This window comes from Lissotriton helveticus, chromosome 7, assembly GCF_964261635.1.
Source record: "Lissotriton helveticus chromosome 7, aLisHel1.1, whole genome shotgun sequence".
NCBI lineage: Eukaryota > Metazoa > Chordata > Amphibia > Caudata > Salamandridae > Lissotriton > Lissotriton helveticus.
The window spans coordinates 177,301,073-177,323,312 of record NC_136068.1 but is presented as its reverse complement, the minus strand read 5'-3'; the positions used below and the strand labels follow the sequence as shown (position 1 = coordinate 177,323,312).

At 48.7% G+C, this 22,240-nt stretch overlaps 1 protein-coding gene across 1 annotated transcript in view; it reads right to left on the bottom strand.

The window, feature by feature from the left end:
• Positions 1–22,240, bottom strand: part of DDX27 (DEAD-box helicase 27) — a 238,087-nt gene that overhangs the window by 159,277 nt on the left and 56,570 nt on the right. Inside the window, exons 3-5 of the mRNA XM_078651885.1 lie at positions 2,601–2,663; positions 1,611–1,845; positions 6–55 (exon numbers count right to left, since the gene is read on the bottom strand). Of these exons, the coding sequence (XP_078508011.1) occupies positions 6–55; positions 1,611–1,845; positions 2,601–2,663 (348 nt within the window). The remainder of the gene's footprint in view (positions 1–5; positions 56–1,610; positions 1,846–2,600; positions 2,664–22,240) is intronic.

The following is a 22,240-nucleotide window of genomic DNA, read 5'->3' as shown; positions in this document are numbered from 1 at the left end:
CTTACCTCGGCGCCCGCTTTCTTCTTCCTCTTCCGCTCCTTTACTTTCAGAGTGTCTGTAACCATAGGAACATGGGGAAGAAACAATAAAAGTGGGCTAGTTCAAACTAATGAGGAAAGCAGAGAAGCATAGAGCTTAAGACAGACTCGTTCACATACAGAAAGGACAGAGAAGAGCTCAAAGGAGAGGTTTAGAATAAAAAAATAAAGGAGAAAGGGATTGCAGTGTGTTCCACAAGAGAAAAGTAAGTAATTTGCACAGGCGGAGGTAGGAGAGAAACACACAGAATCGAGGCATTGTAAAAGTTTAAAGAAAAAAAAGATAGGAGCTGGATGAGATCAAAAAAGGTGCAGGTGGAAAGACCAAGACATGCAGAAAGTGGATTTCATAGGCTCAGAGAAAGGCTGAAACAGAGCAAGAAAAGGGGAATAGACTTGCTCTGGGCACTGCAGAGAGCACGTGTAGTTACTCCAAGTGGAGAGAGAGTGGTTGTGATGAGTTGTCAGTCGACAAGGTCCGAGACTGTGGGCAATTTGAGAGGAATGTGGATGTTTCAGCATCACTCACGACACACAACCTGGTGATATTGACCCTAATTTTCTGTCATTATCTACTACCACACTATCCTGTTTAATTGCATTCTGAACTCTTTAGTTACTTTTGGTCTCATGGTTCCATTGTAATGGAGTCTCCAGGCAAAGTACGATGGGCTAAATGGCTGGTAAACTGTGAGGCCAAAGGTCCCAGGTAACCGGGTGTTTTCTGTGGAGGGGTGAACAGAGGAGTCATGTCGAAACAGGGGACAGTGTAATGCACATCTTGGGGGCACGATCAGATGATCCAGGGAGACAACGATCAAGACGGTGGGGAAAAACCTGCTAAGAGCTTCTGGCTAATGACCACAATTTCGGTCATGCGTCATTCCCAGTTGATATGGACCACATTTGATCATACTGACCTTCCATACATTACAGAAACCTGACCGCACTTCAATTTTGACAATGTTGTAGTAGGTCTAGTCCTGTTCCACACTGCCTTCGTTACATTGCAATGAATACCAAAAAAGCATCTTTGAAAAGATGAAAATGTATTCATGGCATTTCACAATAGGATGTGCATTTTATCTACGTTAAGGCTGCTGAGATGCAAGGTTCTATTTAAGATCTTTGTGGTGTAGTAAATTAAAACAGAACAATCGAGCAGAGGGATCTTAACACATGGGAGGACGTTCCATGAGTGGTTCACAATCCACATTCTGGAAACCAGAACCCTCAATAATAGTCATACTCGCACCTTACTTCATGGTTATTAGTTTGGGAGGTAACTAACTACCCATCCAAAGGACGGCCATTTTATGATTCTGATGGAACTCAAAGGTCTGCCCCGGCCCTAGAGGTGACTTACAATTGTAAAATCAACAGAAGAATCTCATACAATCAACCTTGCCCTAACAAAGGCTTGGATGTACTAGTCAAATCATAATCCCCAAATGGGCTATTAGTGGCGACGATAAAAGTTTGCTATATTTCTTGAATTACAGGAAACCTAGAACACAGAGCCTGTATTAACTCCCCAAGGCTGAAAAGAGCAGTGTAGGATGAACTCTATACCTGCTTTTGTCAACACGCTCTCATCTGCGGATGAAAATTCAGATTCAGAATCATCTTCCTCTTCATCTGCTGCCACTTCTTCCTTCTCCTCATCATCATCTTCCATGCCACTTTCTGCCTCCTCTGTTTCTTCTTCTTCTTCCTCCTCCTCCTCCTCCTCTTCCTCACTCTTTACTTCTTGCTCTTCGTCATCACCTCCACTCTTCACACGCTTGGCCTCTTTAGATGACTTTTCCTGGAAAAGACCGCAGATATGTAAAATTATAACACCAGGTGGTCAGTGACAAACCCATTTGGCCCCAAACTGGAGGGCATCCATAAACTAAGGGATTTCAAACGCTTCAAAGCTCCTTTAAATTGTGCTGCAACATCAAGCGCGTCCCTGCTGACTGAATCTCTAAACTTCTCCTCAATCCACAGACCTCCTTATGAAATCTAAGTCCACCTTAAACATGAGCCACTTTTACTTATAAACAGATGCCTCCATGTACATTCACCCACTATCTCAAATAATTCAGCCCCCTTCTTATACCGCAGGAATCTGGTGCCTGGCAATCCCTGCTAAAATACAAATTTAGAGCACCATGCTGCCTTCTGGTTCCTGCACCCATGCAACCCCTGCTTGGACAAACTACCATCATCATGTGCACCAATGCCCTTTGATGCATGTGCCCAATTCATTTATACCACAGTTCAGTGCCAACTACCCTTTATTGCTGGAATCTCAAATGCTTGCACCAGCTGCTGCTTCTCTGAAGGTACTTAGGGGTCAAAAGCCTCATGATTTAATCAAGTGAACTTAATCCAGTGACAATCTATTTCTCGACATTCAGTGACCCACATATTCTACTACTAAACAGTGGTACCAAAACTCCGGTGGTAGGTCATTGTTGCGAAGCCTCTTGCTACCCTTCAGTGTCATCACATTATTCACTCAAATACACCATTGTCCCTTTAAAGATATCTAGCAGGTACGTTCAGTTTCCTCACCTGATTTTTTCTTTTCTTTCGCACAGTTTCAATTTTTTCATCCAGGGTTGTTGCTGCTGCTCTCTGCATAGGAAAATATATATAGTTAAGCTACATATACGACATTCTGCAACTAAGAGGCTGTCTGCTTTAGACAGAATCTTTAGAGTGATAAATGGGATGTTGTACTCCCACCTTACTCTGTCCCTTCAAGTGCACTGGTTGTGTATTGTACCCCATAAAAATCAAAAACATTTACAAAAAACTGAAAGCCTGGACATCTTCTCAATCAGCAGGAATCTTTGCAAGCACACACAAGGGAGCAGTGTATGTGTACCCAGGAATGTCCTAGGCAGCAATACAGGGAAGTTTCATGCTGTTAACTTTCTCAAAGTGTTGTGTATACAAAACAATGGCAACCCTACTCACAAGGTACCAGGGAAATTAACACATATTAAAGAGACAGCGGTTCATGTGGACAATGTACAGGATACTTAATATTGTTGGTGCACAATGGCAGTTACCATTGGTATACGGATGTCGGAGAAGAAGACCAATCACACAGAATGCAGTACACAGGCCAATAATGTTAGTGCAAATAGTATATTTGCATTGTAGTACTGTAGAAATAAAAGTGCTTGGGTCCCAAGTGAACTAGAACCTATATTACCAGAATTACAATTTATAACATATATTGAGGTTTCTATAATCAACAAAAACGACCGTGTGTTCAATACATAGTCGCTGTTCCTAGCCTTCTACCACATTTGTGAGTGACATCAGTTGGTTCATTTAGATATGTGTTGATGGCCTTTTGACCCAAACTCCAGTAAGGGGTCTAATCAGGATCTATAATTGAGGGACACCTGAAATTAGATGGATAATACATTGTCAGAAAGTTGTGCACAAAAGTCATGCAAGTGAAAACAAATGAGGTGAATACTCCCGAGGCCCAGCCGGGCACCCAGTGAGAGGAAGACTGATATCATCTATGGCGTGTTTTGCAATTCTACACTGACAAAAAGTTGAAATTGTAGGAGCGCTTATAAAGGCTCCTCTTCAAGTCACAACAGATGGAAACTTTAATGGGTCATCCTTTGCATCAAAGGAAAAGAGCTGCAATTAGTCAGCTTCTTGCTGTGGCAAGGTGAGGCATCTATTATTCACATTGCAGAGAGGGCGTCAGAGGTCAGCCTCTTCCATCCGGCTAATTTTCTCAAGGCACAAATACAGCCAATATGTTTCTTGGAAAGCGGTGTCAATCATATGATGGGCAGCTAACACCAAATAACATTGTATTGCTATTAAAGACACAGAAATAATTAAACCTAAGTTGAACCATCAAGGGGAGAGTGAATAGAGGGAAGTGGCCAAAATGTGTAAAGGAGCACCCTCCTCCCTGCTGTTTAAAAACAAGCATTTGCAATGCATAAGGTCTCGCATTAGGAAAGTTTGAGCTATTGGTATTGTAAATGACACATTTGTTATATATGTGTTGGTTTTGAAAATCGCAAAAATAATAGCTTTGTCATTTACAATGCCAATAGTTATAACTTGTGGCACCTATAGCATTTGTAATGCAATATGTGTTGTATTCACGTGACTTAGATGTATTGATATTACAAATAACAATGGCTTTGAATTTTTTTAATAATTAATACTTAAATAAAAGTTATTGTAATTTATAATGGCAATAGCTTAAACTTTTGTAAATAACTTTTCTGAAGAATATGTTCAGTGTATTTTATTGTGACGAAAATCCAAGAACAGAAGTGAAATACTAACCTCTTTTTGTGACATTTGTAATAAAGCTTGAAACATTGAGAGATCATATTGACCCAGTTGTTGGTAAATGGTTGCACAGATTGATGCTGTGGTGGGGCTGAGAGATGTTGTGGTGGCGACTAGTGATGCTGTGGCATTCAATGATCCTGTGGTAGCGCATAGTGATGTTGTTGTGGTAGCGCATAGTGATGTTGTTGTGCCCCTTAGTGATGCTGTGGTGATGCGATAGATAGAGTGAGTGGGATAGATAGATAGAGTGAGTGGGATAGATGGATAGAGGGAGGGCGATAGAGAGATTGAGTGAGCGAGATAGATTGGTAGATAGATTGATAGGAGTGAGGGCGATAGATAGCTAGACAGATAGATAGAGTGATGGCGATCAGTATCTAAATAAGTAGATAGAATGAGGGCGATAGATCGATAGAAAGATAGATAGAGTGAGGGCGATAGATAGAGTGAGGGCGATAGATAGATAGCGTGAGGGCGATAGATAGATAGAGTGAGGGCGATAGATAGATTGATAGAGTGAGGGCGATAGATAGATTGATAGAGTGAGGGCGATTAGATAGATAGAGTGAGGGCGATAGATAGAGTGAGGGCGATAGATAGAGTGAGGGCGATAGATAGAGTGAGGGCGATAGATAGAGTGAGGGCGATAGATAGAGTGAGGGCGATAGATAGAGTGAGGGCGATAGATAGAGTGAGGGCGATAGATAGAGTGAGGGCGATAGATAGAGTGAGGGCGATAGATAGAGTGAGGGCGATAGATAGAGTGAGGGCGATAGATAGAGTGAGGGCGATAGATAGAGTGAGGGCGATAGATAGAGTGAGGGCGATAGATAGAGTGAGGGCGATAGATAGAGTGAGGGCGATAGATAGAGTGAGGGCGATAGATAGCGTGAGGGCGATAGATAGCGTGAGGGCGATAGATAGCGTGAGGGCGATAGAGTGAGGGCGATAAGATAGAGTGAGGGCGATTAGATAGCGTGAGGCCGATAGATAGACAGATAGAGTGAGGGCGATTAGATAGATAGACTGAGGCCGATAGATAGAGTGAGGGCGATAGATAGATAGATAGTTGTGTGTGTGGTTGTGTGTGGTTGTGGTTGTGTGTGTGGTTGTGGTTATGTGTGCGTGGTTGTGTGTGTGTGCTTGTGTGTGTTATGCTTTGTTTTTCTATGTTTTGTTATGCTATGTTTTGTTGTGTTTGGTATGCTATGTTTTGCTAGGCTATGATATGTTTTGTTTTGTTATGCTATGCTATGTTTGTTATGTTATGTTATGCTATGCAATGTTTTGTTTTGCTATTCTATGCTTTGTTATGCTATGCTATGTTTTTTTGCTATCCTATGCTTTGTTTTGTTATGCTATGCAATGCTTTGTTGTGTTTGTTATGCTATTCTTTGTTATGCTATGCTATGTTGTGTTGTGTTGTGTTTTGCTATGCTATGCTTTGTTTTGCTATGCTATGTTTTGTTATGCTATGTTTTGTTATGCTATGTTTTGTTATGCTATGTTTTGTTATGCTATGTTTTGTTATGCTATGCTTTGTTATGCTATGCTCTGTTTTGCTATGCTATGCTTTGTTTTGCTATGCTATGTTTTGTTGTGTTTGATATGCTATGTTTTGCTATGCTATTATATGTTTTGCTATGCTATGTTTTGTTATGCCATGTTGTGTTATGCCATGTTTTGTTAGGCTATGTTTTGTTTTGCTATCCTATGCTTTGTTTTGTTATGCTATGCTCTGTTTAGTTTTGCTATCCTATGCTATGTTGTGTTTTGTTATGCTATACTATGTTGTGTTTTGTTATGCTATGCTATGTTGTGTTTTGTTATGCTATGCTATGTTGTGTTTTGTTATGCTATGCTATGTTATGCTATGTTTTGTTATGTTATGCTATGCTATGTTTTGTTATGCTATGCTTTGTTATGCTTTGTTATGCTATGCTATCTTTTGCTATGCTATGCTTTGTTTTGCTATGCTATGTTTTGTTGTGTTTGATATGCTATGTTTTGCTATGCTATTATATGTTTTGCTATGCCATGTTTTGTTATGCCATGTTTTGTTATGCCATGTTTTGTTATGCCATGTTTTGTTATGCCATGTTTTGTTAGGCTATGTTTTGTTTTGCTATCCTATGCTTTGTTTTGCTATGCTATGTTGTGTTTTGTTATGCTATGCTATGTTGTGTTTTGTTATGCTATGCTATGTTGTGTTTTGTTATGCTATGCTATGTTGTGTTTTGTTATGCTATGCTATGTTGTGTTTTGTTATGCTATGTTTTGTTATGCTATGCTGTTTTGTTGTGTTTGTTATGCTATGCTTTGTTATGCTATGCTATGTTGTGTTTTGCTATGCTATGCTTTGTTTTGCTATGCTATGTTTTGTTGTGTTTGTTATGCTATGCTTTGTTATGCTATGCTATGTTGTGTTGTGTTTTGCTATGCTATGCTTTGTTTTGCTATGCTATGTTTTGTTGTGTTATGCAATTTTTTGTTATGCTATTTTTTGTTATGCTATTTTTTGTTATGCTATTTTTTGTTGTGCTTTATTACGCTATGCTTGGTTATGCTGTGCTTGGTTATGCTGTGCTTGGTTATGCTGTGCTTGGTTGTGCTGTGCTTGGTTGTGCTGTGCTTGTGCTGTGCTTGATTGTGCTGTGCTGTGTTTTGCTGTGCTGTGTTTTGCTGTGCTGTGCTGTGCTGTGTTTTGCTGTGCTTTGCTGTGCTGTGTTTTGCTGTGCTGTGCTGTGTTTTGCTGTGCTGTGCTGTGTTTTGCTGTGCTGTGTTTTGCTGTGCTGTGCTGTGTTTTGCTGTGCTGTGCTTTGCTGTGCTGTGCTGTGTTTTGCTGTGCTGTGTTTTTCTGTGCTGTGCTTTGCTGTGCTGTGTTTTGCTGTGCTGTGTTTTGCTTTGCTGTGCTGTGCTGTGTTTTGCTGTGCTGTGCGGTGTTTTGCTGTGCTGTGTTTTGCTGTGCTGTGTTTTGCTGTGCTGTGCTTTGCTGTGCTGTGCTTTGCTATGCTGTGCTTTGCTGTGCTGTGTTATGCTGTGTTTTGCTGTGCTTTGCTATGCTGTGTTTTGCTGTGCTTTGCTGTGTTTTGCTGTGTTTTGCTGTGTTGTGCTGTGCTGTGTTTTGCTGTGCTGTGTTGTGTTGTGCTGTGCTGTGCTGTGCTGTGCTGTGCTGTGTTTTGCTGTGCTGTGTTGTGCTGTGTTTTGCTGTGCTGTGCTTTGCTGTGCTGTCCTGTGCTGTGCTTTGCTGTGCTGTGCTGTGTTGTGTTTTGCTGTGCTGTGTTGTGTTTTGCTGTGCTGTGTTGTGTTGTGCTGTGTTTTGCTGTGTTGTGTTTTGCTGTGCTGTGCTGTGTTGTGTTTTGCTGTGCTGTGTTTTGCTGTGCTGTGCTTTGCTCTGCTGTGTTGTGTTTTGCTGTGCTGTGCTGTGCTGTGTTGTGTTTTGCTGTGTTTTGCTGTGTTGTGTTTTGCTGTGCTGTGCTGTGTTGTGCTGTGTTGTGTTTTGCTGTGCTGTGTTTTGCTGTGCTGTGCTGTGCTTTGCTGTGCTGTGTTGTGTTGTGCTGTGCTGTGCTGTGTTGTGTTGTGCTGTGCTGTGTTGTGTTGTGCTGTGCTGTGCTGTGTTTTGCTGTGCTGTGCTGTGTTGTGTTGTGTTTTGCTGTGTTGTGTTGTGTTTTGCTGTGCTGGTAAGGGTATGTGAGGGTGTGTGTGAGGGGGTGTGAAGGTGAGGGTGTGAGGATGAGGAGGTGTGTGAGGGTGATGAGGTGTGTGAGGGGTGAGGGGGTGAGGGCGTGAGGGTTGTGTTGTGTTTTGCTGTGTTGTGCTGTGCTGTGTTTTGCTGTGCTGTGCTGTGTTTTGCTGTGCTGTGCTTTGCTGTGTTTTGCTGTGCTGTGCTGTGTTGTGTTTTGCTGTGCTGTGCTTTGCTGTATTGTGTTGTGCTGTGTTTTGCTGTGCTGTGCTTTGCTGTATTGTGTTGTGCTGTATTGTGTTGTATTGTGTTGTGCTGTGTTGTGCTGTGCTGTGCTGTGTTTTGCTGTGCTGTGTTGTGTTGTGCTGTGCTGTGTTGTGCTGTGTTTTGCTGTGCTGTGTTTTGCTGTGCTGTGTTTTGCTGTGCTTTGCTGTCCTGTGCTGTGTTTTGATGTGCTGTGTTTTGCTGTGCTGTGCTTTGCTGTGCTGTCCTGTGCTTTGCTGTGCTGTGCTGTGTTTTGCTGTGCTGTGCTGTGTTGTGTTGTGTTTTGCTGTACTGTGCTGTGTTGTGTTTTGCTGTGCTGTGTTGTGTTGTGCTGTGCTGGTAAGGGTATGTGAGGGTGTGTGTGAGGGGGTGTGAAGGTGAGAGGGTGAGGAGGTGTGTGAGGGTGATGAGGTGTGTGAGGGGTGAGGGCGTGAGGGTTGTGTTGTGTTGTGTTTTGCTGTGCTGTGTTGTGCTGTGCTGTGTTTTGCTGTGCTGTGCTGTGTTTTGCTGTGCTGTGCTTTGCTGTGCTGTGTTGTGTTTTGCTGTGTTGTGTGTTGCTGTGCTGTGCTTTGCTGTGCTGTGTTGTGCTGTGTTTTGCTGTGTTTTGCTGTGTTGTGCTGTGCTGTGCTTTGCTGTGCTGTGTTGTGTTGTGCTGTGCTGTGCTGTGTTGTGTTGTGCTGTGCTGTGTTGTGTTGTGCTTTGCTGTGCTGTGTTTTGCTGTGCTGTGTTTTGCTGTGCTGTGCTGTGTTTTGCTGTGCTGTGCTGTGTTGTGTTGTGTTTTGCTGTGCTGTGTTGTGCTGTGTTTTGCTGTGCTGTGCTTTGCTGTGCTGTCCTGTGCTGTGTTTTGCTGTGCTGTGTTGTGTTTTGCTGTGCTGTGTTGTGCTGTGTTTTGCTGTGCTGTGCTGCGTTGTGCTGTGTTGTGTTTTGCTGTGCTGTGCTTTGCTGTGCTGTGCTGTGTTGTGTTTTGCTCTGTTGTGCTGTGTTGTGTTTTGTTGTGCTGTGCTGTGTTTTGCTGTGCTGTGTTGTGTTTTGCTGTGCTGTGCTGTGTTGTGTTGTGTTTTGCTGTGCTGTGTTGTGTTTTGCTGTGCTGTGCTGTGTTGTGTTTTGCTGTGCTGTGTTGTGTTTTGCTGTGCTGGTAAGGGTATGTGAGGATGTGTGTGAGGGGGTGTGAAGGTGAGGGTGTGAGGGTGAGGAGGTGTGTGAGGGTGAGGAGGTGTGTGAGGGGTGAGGGGGTGAGGGCGAGTGTCTCCAATGAATGTCACGGCTTCGCCTTCTTTGAAAATGTTCAGTGCTGCAAATAGAGCATGCCGCCGTAATTATCACAGCATGAGGCCCCAAAGTGATAATTATCACAGCATGCAGAGAGCCGCCCCACGCTGCTGGAGCACTCAACTGCACATCAATTATAGTTGAGTGCTCCAGCAGCCTGGGGCGCCTGTTGACATGCTGTGATAAGTGGGTCTCATGCTGTGATAATTGTTGCAGCGCCTGAGGAAGTGGAGACTCCTGCTGGGATAATTGGTCTTGTGGGCCTCAGGAAGTAGAGTTTCATGCTGGGATAATTGGTCTGGCGGGCTTGCAGCGCCTGACGTCCAACAAACGTGCACAAGCTGCTCAACCTTGAAGCTCGTTCACAGACCTGGGTCGGCTCGTGCCCAGGTCTGTATCGGGCTCGTTCACAGCTGTTACTCCCTTGACAGGGAGGAAGGTGACTATAGTCTCGCTGGCGGGAGCGCTTCGCGCTCCAACGCCAGCTCGACCTAAAAAGAGGGCTCAAATTAACCACAGTGAAGCGTATAGGAGGGTGCAAAAACAAAGAAGGACATGTAGGAACAGTTTGACCCTAAAGAACTGAGACAGATTCATAAATGGACCTGTGCACAATGTATAGTACATTAAACTGAAGTGTGGGCTGAAATAGTTCACTAATGCAGTTCCCAAAAGAGTAAACAGGCAAGCTCAACCTCATGAGCAGTTTTTAACCTGGCAGGCCATTTAGAAACCATGTGATCGCTGTAAAAAGCTAGTATCAAACAACAAAAAATTTAAAAGATATTAAAAGCTGCTGTATTTTCCATTCAACCCATGCTTTCTTTGTAACTGGAAATTCATATAATAGAAGCAATGGACTAACCCTGGTCTTCAGATCAGACAGTAACAATAAAAGCACACCTTCTTGTAGTATCTCACTAAACTGGACAAGTTACTAAAGAATTGTGGATAGCACCCTCAAACAACCCAAATTGCACGTGGTGTTTGAGGTGTGTGAGTAAAAACCAAGGTAACGACGCAGGTGACAATGTGATCAGCGTGGGCGGGGCAAAGTGACTTGGTGCATAAATATACAGTGAGTAATAGGCACAAAATGGTTCCAGGTGACTTCAGGTTGCGCCGGCCACGCTGATCACATTGTCACCTGCGTCGTTACCTTGGTTTTTACTCACACACCTCAAACACCACGTGCAATTTGGGTTGTTTTCAATTGTATCATCTGTGTTTTGCAGTGCTGTTATAAATGCCAATTTCTTTTTCTTTCCCCAAATGTCTATATAAATGATGCCTTGAGCACATGTTATAATCATAAAGAGTCTCCTTGCTTCCTTGTGGATAATGGTGTACTCATATCCTCACTAATTGTCTTTGAATTATACCACTTGGGATACCATATGTTCTTATCATTTTAATACCCCAATCCCAACACGGTTGACGGGTCCTTGCTCCTGTTGTTACAAGATTGTCCTGCAGCTACCATCCTCCAGAATCCCCTGGGAGGACTGCTTACCTTCAACAAAGATCGGATCTCCTTTGAACAGCAGCTCTGTTCCAAAGAAATTCTCAAGACAGACTGAGCCTTCGGAGGTCAAAGGAACCAGACGCCTGGCACCACCACTGCATCCGACGCTTACAGCAAGAGTCCCAGTGGCCCACAAGTCCCAGCTAGGTCCCCCAGCACTCCAGAGTCTGAGTCCACCATGGGTTGACCCCTCCAGGACTCACCTGCAGCCTCCGGACAGAGACCCCCCCCCATAACCACGAGTGGCCAGGCAAGGTGAACTCCGACCTCAAAAGGCACCCCTGCATCCAGCTGCCCAGCGCCCTGGAGAAGAGAATCCGAGGTGCACCTACGCCCCTGAGCCCTCCAACTTACCTGTCCAGCTGTTGGTTCCTTCTGGAAGACTTCCTGGACAGAGCCTGCAGCTAAAAACCAAACCGGGCACCCGACGCCAAAATAGTATCCAGCACCTTTCCACCCCTGTGCTGCTGTGGGTGCCCCTTGTGTGCTAATACGGATCCCCCTTTGCCCTGAGCCTAACACTAGGAGCTTTGCTCCCACAACCCTATGGCCTGCTCGTGAACAGCCAACAACCGAAGGACTTGGGCATCAGCACTCTGCACCCGGCTGCCGCTGAGTGAGAGTGCATCCTTGACCCTGGTTCTAACCCCAAAAACCCAACTTTACCCAACCAAGTACTTACTTGTAAACCAATAACTCCATTTCCTTCCATAGGATTGCATTGACTGTTTTTCTTTAAAAATACATTTAAGTGTGGAGTTGGTTTGTATGAAACCTTAAAAAACTGCAAATATACAAAAAATTAATTACTTACCTTTCCTCTAGGAAATGCCACAGTGTGAAATCTAGGCATATCATACTGAGTAGAAAAAGTAACTTAACAAGTAATCTCAAAAGTAATTTTAACTGTTGATTTACCTGTAAACAAACTAATTGCATCCAACTGCATTTCAATTGTATTTCAATTGTATTTCAACTGCAATATACCTGCAAAGTATTATTTCACTTACCTGCACCAGGACTGGCTTGGTTCTAGAAATAAAATAACGAAATAATATTTTTATACAAACAAATTGGTCTGAGTTCAGCCTTTGAGTGTGTGACATAATTTCTTGCCTGTGTGTAAATAAATGCTTAACACTATCCTCCGAAAAAGCCTTACTGCTCGTCAACACTACCACAAATAGAGAGTAAGGTATTATCTACTTTTACCTCTGCCTACCTTATGGGATCCACTGAACTCTGGGCACATTATACCTTACTTTGGTATGGCATATACAGAGCCAGCTTCCTACAGGGTTTATATGGCATCAGATTTAAAAATTCTGAAGAGACTGTTCTCCTATATGTAGATAATACACCGATGTTAATCTTTGATGCCAACATGTAGCCGTCTCATCTAAAATGAAATCCCAGATCCTCCTATTTTCAAAGGTTTTAACTGAAGTAACTTTTAGGGAACTGGACTTTTGTTGCAGTTACCCCAACCCCCACCCCACCCACACACTTTTACCACCTTTTTAGCAGCCAGATGCGGTTTTTCGACTCAGACAGTGAACTGAGGCCTGCTAACCAGACCTCCGCACCAATGCTCCTTTCCTAAAACAAGGTAAAGTCTAATTGTGCCCTAGTATCCCTATAAGTCCCTAGTAAATAGTACTCCAGGTAGCTAGGGCAGGGGTACTAAAGAGGGTCCCTAAGGTCTGCAGCATATCTTATGCCGCCCTAAAAGGACCACATACAAATTCCACACAGATTGCCAGTGCAGGCTGCGTGACATGGTGCAGACTAGGAGTAAAAACATGACATTGCACATTCCTGTGTGTGATGGCATAATCAACTTATAATATATGTAAGTCACTCCTACAGCAGGCCTTTGAGTCCCAAGGCAGGCTGCATATATTTTATGTGAGGACATACATGTCCCAATGAGGTCTAGTTCTATTGCTAGATATTACAAGTGAGCAGGGAAGCCATCTAAAAATATGTACCGGGCACTCGTGAAAACGAGTTCACGAGCTACATAATGGCTCCACTGAAACATGTGGTGTTTAGTATCAAACACCTTGTATTATTAAATTCACACTGTTTCCAGTGATGGATTTATTATTGAATACGCTCTAAAAGTACCTGCGACGTACCCCTGAAACCTGCCAGCCCTCTTGTGTGCTAGCCGACTGGTTCAGTCCAGCCTGCTGCCACAGCCAAGTTTCCTACACCCCCCCCCCCTCCCATCCACCCCCAGGAGGTGAGAGTCCCGCTCTTGGAGGACAGAAATAATGCAGCTCTGGGGAGAGGTGTTATCACCTCCTCCCCCAGGAAAGGCTGGTAAATTAGCATTTCAAGGCAGGGAGCTTCAAAAGAGCCTGCCACATTTGGTATGCTTATCTAGCTTCCCTAGGAGTAGGAGGCAAGCGGCTGCCAAACCCTTGCCTGTCCAAGGCCCATTTCGTGCCAGGACAGGCAGGAAATTAGGTATGCAGGAGGCGTGTTGCTCAACGCTGGGTACACTTTCAGGGTGACCAAGTCTGACATGAATAAAACTTTAGAAATTTCACCTTATTGTGTGTGGTGAAATTAGGAATTCTGGGACACAGTGATGCCCACTCCCCAAATGAAGTGGTCATCTAGGGGGTGTAGTGACTCCAGGGGTAAGTAGCGTATTGGCTACTGGCCCTCACTTTCCTTAACACCACTAAATTGAGTAGTTAGGGGGCCACCTGAAACTCAGACTTCAGATTCCAACAGTTCAAGAGGAGGAGTGGACAATGTGCAAACTCCAAGAAACTCAGAGGGCTGCCAGTGCAATTGTCTGAAGAAACTTCCTTGGAGTAGCATGGGGCAGTACACAGAGTTGCCGTTCCCCGGCTGTGAGAAAGTGCCATCTTTCTTGCATTGGTATGCCCCCACTTTTTGCTGAACTGCTGATGTGCTTTGACAGAGTGAGCTGTGGGCTCTTGCCAACCAGGTACCCAGGGCCTGTGTTCCTTCCCTAAAGCTGTATTGAAACAAAACCCAATTGGCATCTCTGGCCACCTATCAGCCCCTAGTAAATGGTACCCTAGGTGCCCAGGGCCTGGTGACCAGAGAAGACCCCTAAGGGCAGCAGCACTTATTGTGCCACCCTTAGGGGCCCTGTACCCGGACACCCACACACTGCCTTTGCAGGCTGAGTGTCTAGGTACAGAACTAAAACAGAGAGTCGACATGGCACACATCCCTGTGTGCCATGCCCACAGCACCCACTGCCCTGGCATACTTCAGTCACCCTTCTAGCTGGTTCCCCGATGCCAGTGGTGTGGGCACAGGTGCATGAGCCCTGTGCCCCTACAGTGCCCAGAGCCATTCCTGGGCACTGTAAGTGCAGTGATGCCATTAAGAGTATATGGTGGGGGGCGTGGCCAAGATGGCGTCGGAGTAGGACGCTCTTTCTGTGCTCCTCCGGCGCCGATTCTGCTTAGCAGCTTATAGCCGGCTCGGATCGGTCACCGGACGGTTGGCGGAGGTCCGCGGAGTGGAGCGGTGTGGTCCGGTGCCGCCAGCAGAGCGCTGCGCCGCTTGTGGCGGTCGGCAGTGAGGGGAGTTTGTACGGCCTTGGCATCCCCGGCCTCGCGTGTCCAGGAGGCCGGCCGGAAGCTCCGGCCCGCCGCATCACTGGAGAGTGCTAGCCGCCGCCCGCCCGAGGTCTCCACAGAAGCCAGCAGCTTAGTGCGGGCCGCGCGAGCGGAAGAAGGAGGCGCTGCCCGCCAGGAGACGCCGGAGGTGATTTCGGCCGGAGGTGAGGAGGGATCTGACCCGGGAGGAGCGCGGAGGCCCAGGAGCACCGGCCCGGAGGGGTGGTGGAGGCCCCGGGCGCTTCCCAGAGGCCGCATTTAACCGGGACAAGAGCTGTTGGGCTCGGCGCGTGGAGTCGAGCGCCGGCCCAGAGGGGGTGCTAGCAGACGGCCGGCGATCCAAGCAGGGCGAGAGCGATCGAGGCTAGCTCGGCCTCCTACGCTGCTGGGGGGCCCTAAAGGCTGCGTCTGGTGCCAGACTGGATGGTGTGTGGGCCGAGGGGACTGCTGCTGCCAATTGCCTGTGCCCGGATTTCCAGAGGGGTCACGACTGTGCGGGCTCCGGTCCTACGCTGTGGGCTGGTGCGGACTAGAGGTGCTGTTGGGGGTGCGTGCCTGGAGGTCCGGTGGTGATCTGGATAAGGAGCGTGGCGCCGCCATTTTGCCTGGCTCGCCTGACTGTTCGAGTGCGCAGCGCTCGCTCCTGGATTTCTGTTGTCTGGATTGCCTCAACGCACCGCCTCTCCAGGGCTTGTCATAGCTGACTGGGGGCCCCTTGCTCCTTGGGTTTTTGCGCACTCCTGCCTCCTGGTGTCTGGGCGCCGGAGATTCGCTGGGAGCCTCTGGCCTGGAGCAGAGTGGTGGACGCAGAGTTGGGCTGCCCTCCGGGGCCAACTACTACGCCTGCAAGCCCGGATCCGGGTACTGCTTGGTTCTGGTGGTGACTGGTGGAACGTTCGCCCTGGTGCAGGGCGCCCGGCGTTATGGCTAACCAGGCCCGCAAGGGACGCGTGGTGAAGGACGGCGCAGCTAAATCATCACAGCAGCCGGCGTCCCCCGGTGCCAGTGGGTCGCCAAGAATGTCCGATGACGAGGCCCCGGCTACTAAGGCTTTTATGACCGAACTTTTTGCTTCCATCAAGGAGGACATCTCCGAGCTGCGGGCGCAGCTGGCCTCTGATCTCCGGGAAGTACGGAGAGATGTTGATGGGATTGGTGAAAGAGTGGCGACTCTTGAGGACCATGATTTGAGCACGGCCAACGATGTCCACTTACTCTAACAAGACGTCATTCGCCTCATGGAGCAAAACTTGGACCTGCAGGCACACACGGAAGACTTTGAGAACCGCTCCCGGCGGAATAACATTCGAATTAAAGCGGTGCCCTGGGATGGCGAGTCGGGAGACCTGCGAGGCTATGTGAAGGAACTGTTTCTGCAGATCTTGGATGAAGACGATGTGAAGGATGTCCAGATGGATAGAGTCCATCGCGTTGGTTTGCCCAGGAGAGGGGGGGGCCGCCCCCAGACATCCTTGTCTGTGTTCATGACTTTCAATTGAAGGAGCGCATCCTCCGGAAGGCTAGGGCCATCAGTTCGCTGCAATTTCGGGACCATCATCCTCAGCTTTTTCAGGACCTAGCAGCATCTACACTTCAAAAAAGGAGGGATTTTCGGCCGGTGACTGCCCTTCTGCGGGAACGCAACATCGCATATTCTTGGGGGCACCCCTTCCGGATCATCTTCAGGTGGCAGAATCGACTGATGCAGATACGCTCCCTACAGGAAGCGAAGGAGCTCTTGGGTTTGGATGAGGTTGCCCCGTCCCAGGGGTCGAATGCATCCCCATCTCGGAGGCGACATCGGTCCTTTTCATGGCATAGAGTGGGGTCCTCTCCGGCTCGAGGGCGCCCGGACCGCAATTCCAGCCAGCGGGAGAGGGGGAATGCAGTGGCTTCAGTAGTTTCAGCGACGGTGCCGGCGTCACAGGCCAGCTCAGGAGCGGCGTGACGATGACTTGATACTGCGGATCGGCGCTGGAGGGGGCATGGACCCCCCCCCGGTCTGGGTGAATGGATGTACTTTTGGAGAAGACTCCCCAGACCGTGACCTTGGGAGGAACCGAGATGGTCTTCCTGCCCTGTCCCCGGAGTGGTTGGTGCTTCGTGAACTGTGGACCACTGGGACTGATGAGTATTTTTTTTCACTGTTTCTGTTCGGTTTACACTTTCACTGTTCTCTTTTCCTTCTGGGGGAAGATGGTTTGATGGGGGGGAGGGGGTGGGAAATGTTGGTGGCGACTGGAGTGATTCATGGCGTGTATGGTGGGTCTGGAGAGATGTGGGAGTGGCGTGTGGGGAGTGGGCTACGGCGCTGGGGGATCTACGGGAGGCGGGGGGTCGGGGGGGTGAGGCGCGGGAGAGGTCCAGGGGTCGCATGTCACTGTTCCCCTTGCGCGGAAGATGGTTGATTGTGGGGTGGGGGGGTCCAATGCTGTTTATAGAGAGTTTTGGTTTATGGGATCATCATGCCGATTAGTATAGGGACATGGAATGTTAAAGGCTTGAACTCGCCGCAGAAGAGGCAGAAGGTGTGGAAGTATGTAACTGATCATCAGTTGGATGTAGTGGGGCTCCAGGAGACCCACCTGGCGCGTAAGGACGAGCTGCGCCTTCGTCATAAGGCGTTTCCCATCATTTATAGGTCTTCGGCGTCCTCGAAGCATAGAGGGGTGGCTCTCCTGTTTCGATCTACACTGCACTTCCAGCCCCATGATGTCTGTAGTGATAAGGATGGACGCTGGCTGATGGTGAAGGGGCTTGTCCGGGGGAGGCTTTGTACGTTTGTGGTGGTATACATCCCTAACGCTGGCCAGAATCAGTTTTTGCAGGGAGTGTTGCAGCGTGTGGGTGACTTTGCGGAAGGGCACTTGTTCCTTTTAGGGGACTTTAACCTGGTATGGGATGCGAATGTGGATAGCTCTGGGACCCGTAGGGTACATACAGGGGTGTTTTCCCCCTCCTCACAGCAGGTGGTTGGTGATCTGGGTCTGGTTGACAGCTGGCGCTTCTTCCACTCTGCCTCCCGAGATTACACCTTTTTTTCGCATGTCCATCACTCATACTCCCGATTGGACCACATTTTTATTAGCCAGGCGCTTAGGGGGGATGTCCTTGACTCCGTCATTCTTCCACTCTCGGTATCTGACCATAGTCTCCTGGTGCTTAGCCTCCGGTGGTCCTCACCTGGTGATGGGCAACGGAAATGGTACTTCCCGGCGTCGGTCGTGCGGGACGATGTCTCTAGTAAGGCACTGCGTAAGGCCATCAAGGACTTTCTCGAGCTGAACCCAGTGTCGGACACATCGGTCTCCAACACTTGGGACGCTTTGAAGGCATCCATCAGGGGCACTTGCTTGGGCCTCAATGCAAATCTTAATAAAGCGCGGCGCAAGGATAGGGAAGCTCTGGAGGCTGAATTGGCGGTCCTTGAGCAGGCTCACAAGCTTAACCCCTCTAGAGTTACCCTCCGGCCTTTGACCGCAATTCGTGGGAAACTGAGGGCCCACTACAATAACAGGGCCGAATTGACGCTGTTGCGGTTAGGCAGGCAGTCTTATTCTTGCGGTAACAAAGTGGGCAGACATTTGGCAAGGCAGCTGCGAGATAGGCGGGAGCGTGAGTATATCGGGGGGATTAGGGACGCTGCGGGTGAGCTGCATCACCGGGACGAGCAAAAGGCGGCCATTTTTGGCCGTTTTTATGGTGACCTTTATGCTGGAGACGAGCTGGATGCGGAGTCTCAGAAGCAGTATCTGCAGCGCTTGCCCCTTCCCCAGGTGTCCAAAGAGTGGAATGAGGTCCTGGAGGCTCCAATTACCAGGGAAGAGGTACTCGGGGCTATTAAGAACCTGAAACTGCACAAGGCTCCTGGGCCGGACGGATACACTGCCGTCTTCTATAAGACGTTCGCCTCTGAACTTTGCGACTTCCTGGTGACCCTCTTTAACGACATGGCTGAGACCGGCTCTTCGAAGGGTTCCCTGGCCGAGGCGGTTATAACGGTCCTACCGAAGCCGGGGAAAGATCCCACCCAGTGTGCCTCGTTCCGCTCCATAGCGCTCCTTAACTTGGATGCGAAGTTATATTCGACAATATTGGCGCATAGACTGCAGGATCTGTTACCAGCGATCATACACCCTGACCAGTCCGGGTTTATCAAGGGGCGCCAGACACACGACAATACACGCAGAGTGGTCCATCTCATTGAAAAGGCGGACAGGTTTCGCATTCCGGCGGTCCTGGTGGGGTTGGATGCCGAGAAGGCATTCGACCGTGTGGACTGGCGCTTCCTGTTTCATACGATGACGGCTTTTGGCTTTTCGGAAAAGTTCATTACCATGGTGAGGGCCAACTTTTGCAGTCCTAGATCTCGGGTGGGAGTCAATGGCCACTTGTCTGCATTCTTCCCGCATACCAGAGGCACTAGGCAGGGTTGCCCCCTTTCCCCTCTCCTGTTCGCGCTGAGCATTGAGCCCCTGGCGGTGGCGGTTAGGGAACATGAGGGCATACGGGGCATTCCGTTCGCGGGAGAGCAGCACACGATCACGCTCTTCGCGGACGACGTACTTCTTTCCATTGCTGATCCTGAACGCTCGCTGCCTTGTGTTAGGGAGACCCTGCTGGAATATGAAGTGGTGGCAGGCTTCAAGGTTAACTACAGCAAGTCGTATGTCCTGAATCTTACTCTATCGCCTGCGGATGCGGAACGTTTGCGCACTTTGACGCCCTTAGCCTGGGCTGCTGACTCGATTGTCTACCTGGGGGTCCACTTGACCCCCACTGTGGGCAAACTGTTCGCGGCTAATTTCCCCTCTTTGCTGGCAAAGACTCGAGCCGACTTGGACAAATGGAAACCTAAATTTCTATCATGGCTGGGTAGAATCCATGCTGTGAAGATGGTCCTCCTTCCCAAATAGTTGTACTTATTTCAGGCCCTCCCCATCACTTTGGACGGCGACTTTTTTCGGCGCCTTAGAACGCAGATCTTGCGATTTGTGTGGCAGGGGGGCCGAGCGCGATTGTCCTTTGCGTTACTACGTAGGCCGAGATCCGAGGGCGGGGTGGGGCTTCCTGACCTCCAGCTTTATTACAAGGCGGCGCAACTGCGAATTTTAGTAGAATGGTCACAGCAGACGTCGGAGAAGCATTGGCTCCATATGGACCGGAGTGTGGCGGGGAGGTCGGTTTGGGACCTGGCTTGGAAGCCTAGGAGGGACCGCCCCTTAAATGCGTACATAAGTACGCCTACTGGTACTGTCCTGAAGGTATGGGATACCCTGGTTGGGGACGAACGTTGGACTACGTTCCCCTCACCCTTCACGCCCTTGCACTTCAACCCGGCATTTCCGCCGGCTCAGCGGGAGGGGGCCTTCGATGCGTGGAGGGAGGGGGGATGTAGGGCTTTGACTCACCTGTTCCATGGTCAGGCCCCCCTCACTTTTGCACACTGCGTGAGGGACTATGGGGTTCCCCAAAATGACTAATACCGTCATGCGCAACTGCTCCACTGGGCCACGTCGCCGGGGGTACTGGAGGCAGCCACGCGGCCACCCTCCCCTTTTGAGGCTTTCCTGCTACGGACGTCTGTGATGAAGGGGGTTATCTCCTTCATATATCAGCTCCTGCTTCGGTCGGCAGTCTCGCCTAGACCTAGGTATATGGACCAGTGGGAAGAGATGCTGGGGAGGACTGTCTCGGATGCTGAGTGGACAGCGTTATGGCGGGATATCTCGAAGTTTAATCATTCGCTTCACCTCAGGGAAGCCCACCTTAAGACTCTTATGCAATGGTATTTGTGTCCGACCAGGCTACATCGCTTTTATCCGGCCGCCTCCGATAAATGTTGGAGGGGTTGCGGGTTTCTGGGGGACTTTCGCCACATCTGGTGGGACTGTCCGGTGATTCGGCCCTATTGGGACGAGATTCTCTCGCACATTAGAGAACTGCTGCAGTATCCCATTGAGGACTCGATGGCCTCTGTTCTCCTGGGCCTCCGAGACCCCGGCCTAGAGCACCAGACCAAAGCGGACAAGAAGATCTTGTGGCTGTGCCTGGGTGCTGCCAAGCTTACACTGGCAGCTGCCTGGAAACAGAAGGAGGCACCGGCAATTTCGCTGTGGCACGCGCGCCTGTGGAAACTTCTGAGTTTGGAGAGAATGGCGGACATCTTCCTTGGTAATTATAAGAACTTCCAATTCCAGTGGGGTCCATTGGTGAATTTTCTGTCCAAGGGCCTACCATCCGCTGTCTGTCCCGCGTCCCTGAGGTCACTTCATTTATTTCAGATCTAATTTTGTTGTCAGGAGGAGGTTTGGTTTGAGCGAGTCGCCACCGTGGGGGGAGGGAGTGGGTGGGGGGGGGGGGGGGGGAGTTCTGTTTATTGGTATGTGGTTCACCGAGGAGCATAGCGAGGATATCTGGCCTAGTTCTTTGGCCTTGCCGGCCTATGGACATGTTGGTTCGGCTATGTGTTGCACTTGTTGAGAGACTACCACCATGGGCACATGCCGAGCACTGACTTTGCTTCTATTATTACGAACTTGATGCTCTGTTGCTTTTGTTTTGCTCCCGGAAGGATCTATCTCGCGAGGTACTGTTTTGCTCCCTGGTGAACTTCATGTGTGTAATGTTATTTTGAAAATGAAAATAAAAAAAAAAAAAAAAAAAAAGAGTATATGGTGCTGGGAGGTTGTCATTACGAACTCCACAGCACCATAATGGCTACACTGAAGACTGACAAGTTTGATATCAAACTTCTCAGCACATTAAACCCGCACTGATGCCAGTGTGGGATTTAATGTAAAATTCCCCAGAGGGCATCTTAGAGATGCCCCCTGAAAACCTAACCTACAATCCACGTCTGGTCTGAGTGGCTGCAGAGGCTGCCACACAGCAGACATGTTGATGGACCCCTGGGTGGAGAGCCCCCCCCCGCTCTCCTGGGCCTGCAACAATGCACATCCTGGGCGAGGTGCTAGATCTCCTCCCCCAGGATGGGCAGGGGGAAGCTTCAAAGGCATGCCGCCTCTGTGAGCTTATCCAGACCATTTGCTGTAACCAACAACTGGCCCCCACCAGTTCCAACCCCCACTCTGGCGGGAAGACTGGCAGGGAAACCCTACGTCAGGAAGGGGGGGGGGGCCAGCCTGTGCCAATCCCACCCCTCAGGTAGGAGAGGCAAGGTGAAGCACGACCCCGGGCTCCGGCCATCTTGAAGATTGGGAGCCCTGCCCAATCACACCTAGGCTCCTGCCCACGTCCCACAGGAGAGGAGCAGGCTAGGGGGTGTACCCACCTCAGGACAGGGACCTATTGGTCCCTGCCCTTGCCCTACCTGTAACGCCCCTAAATTTAGTATTTAGGGGCACCTTGAACCTTCCTTCCTCAGATCCCGATAAGAAAAGAAGAAAGAAGAAAAGAAGAAGAAGACCCGCCGTGCAGCTGCTAACAGGACGACACCCACTGACTTGGCCCCAGCCCTACCGGCCTGTCGATCCTAGAACCTGCTCCTGCG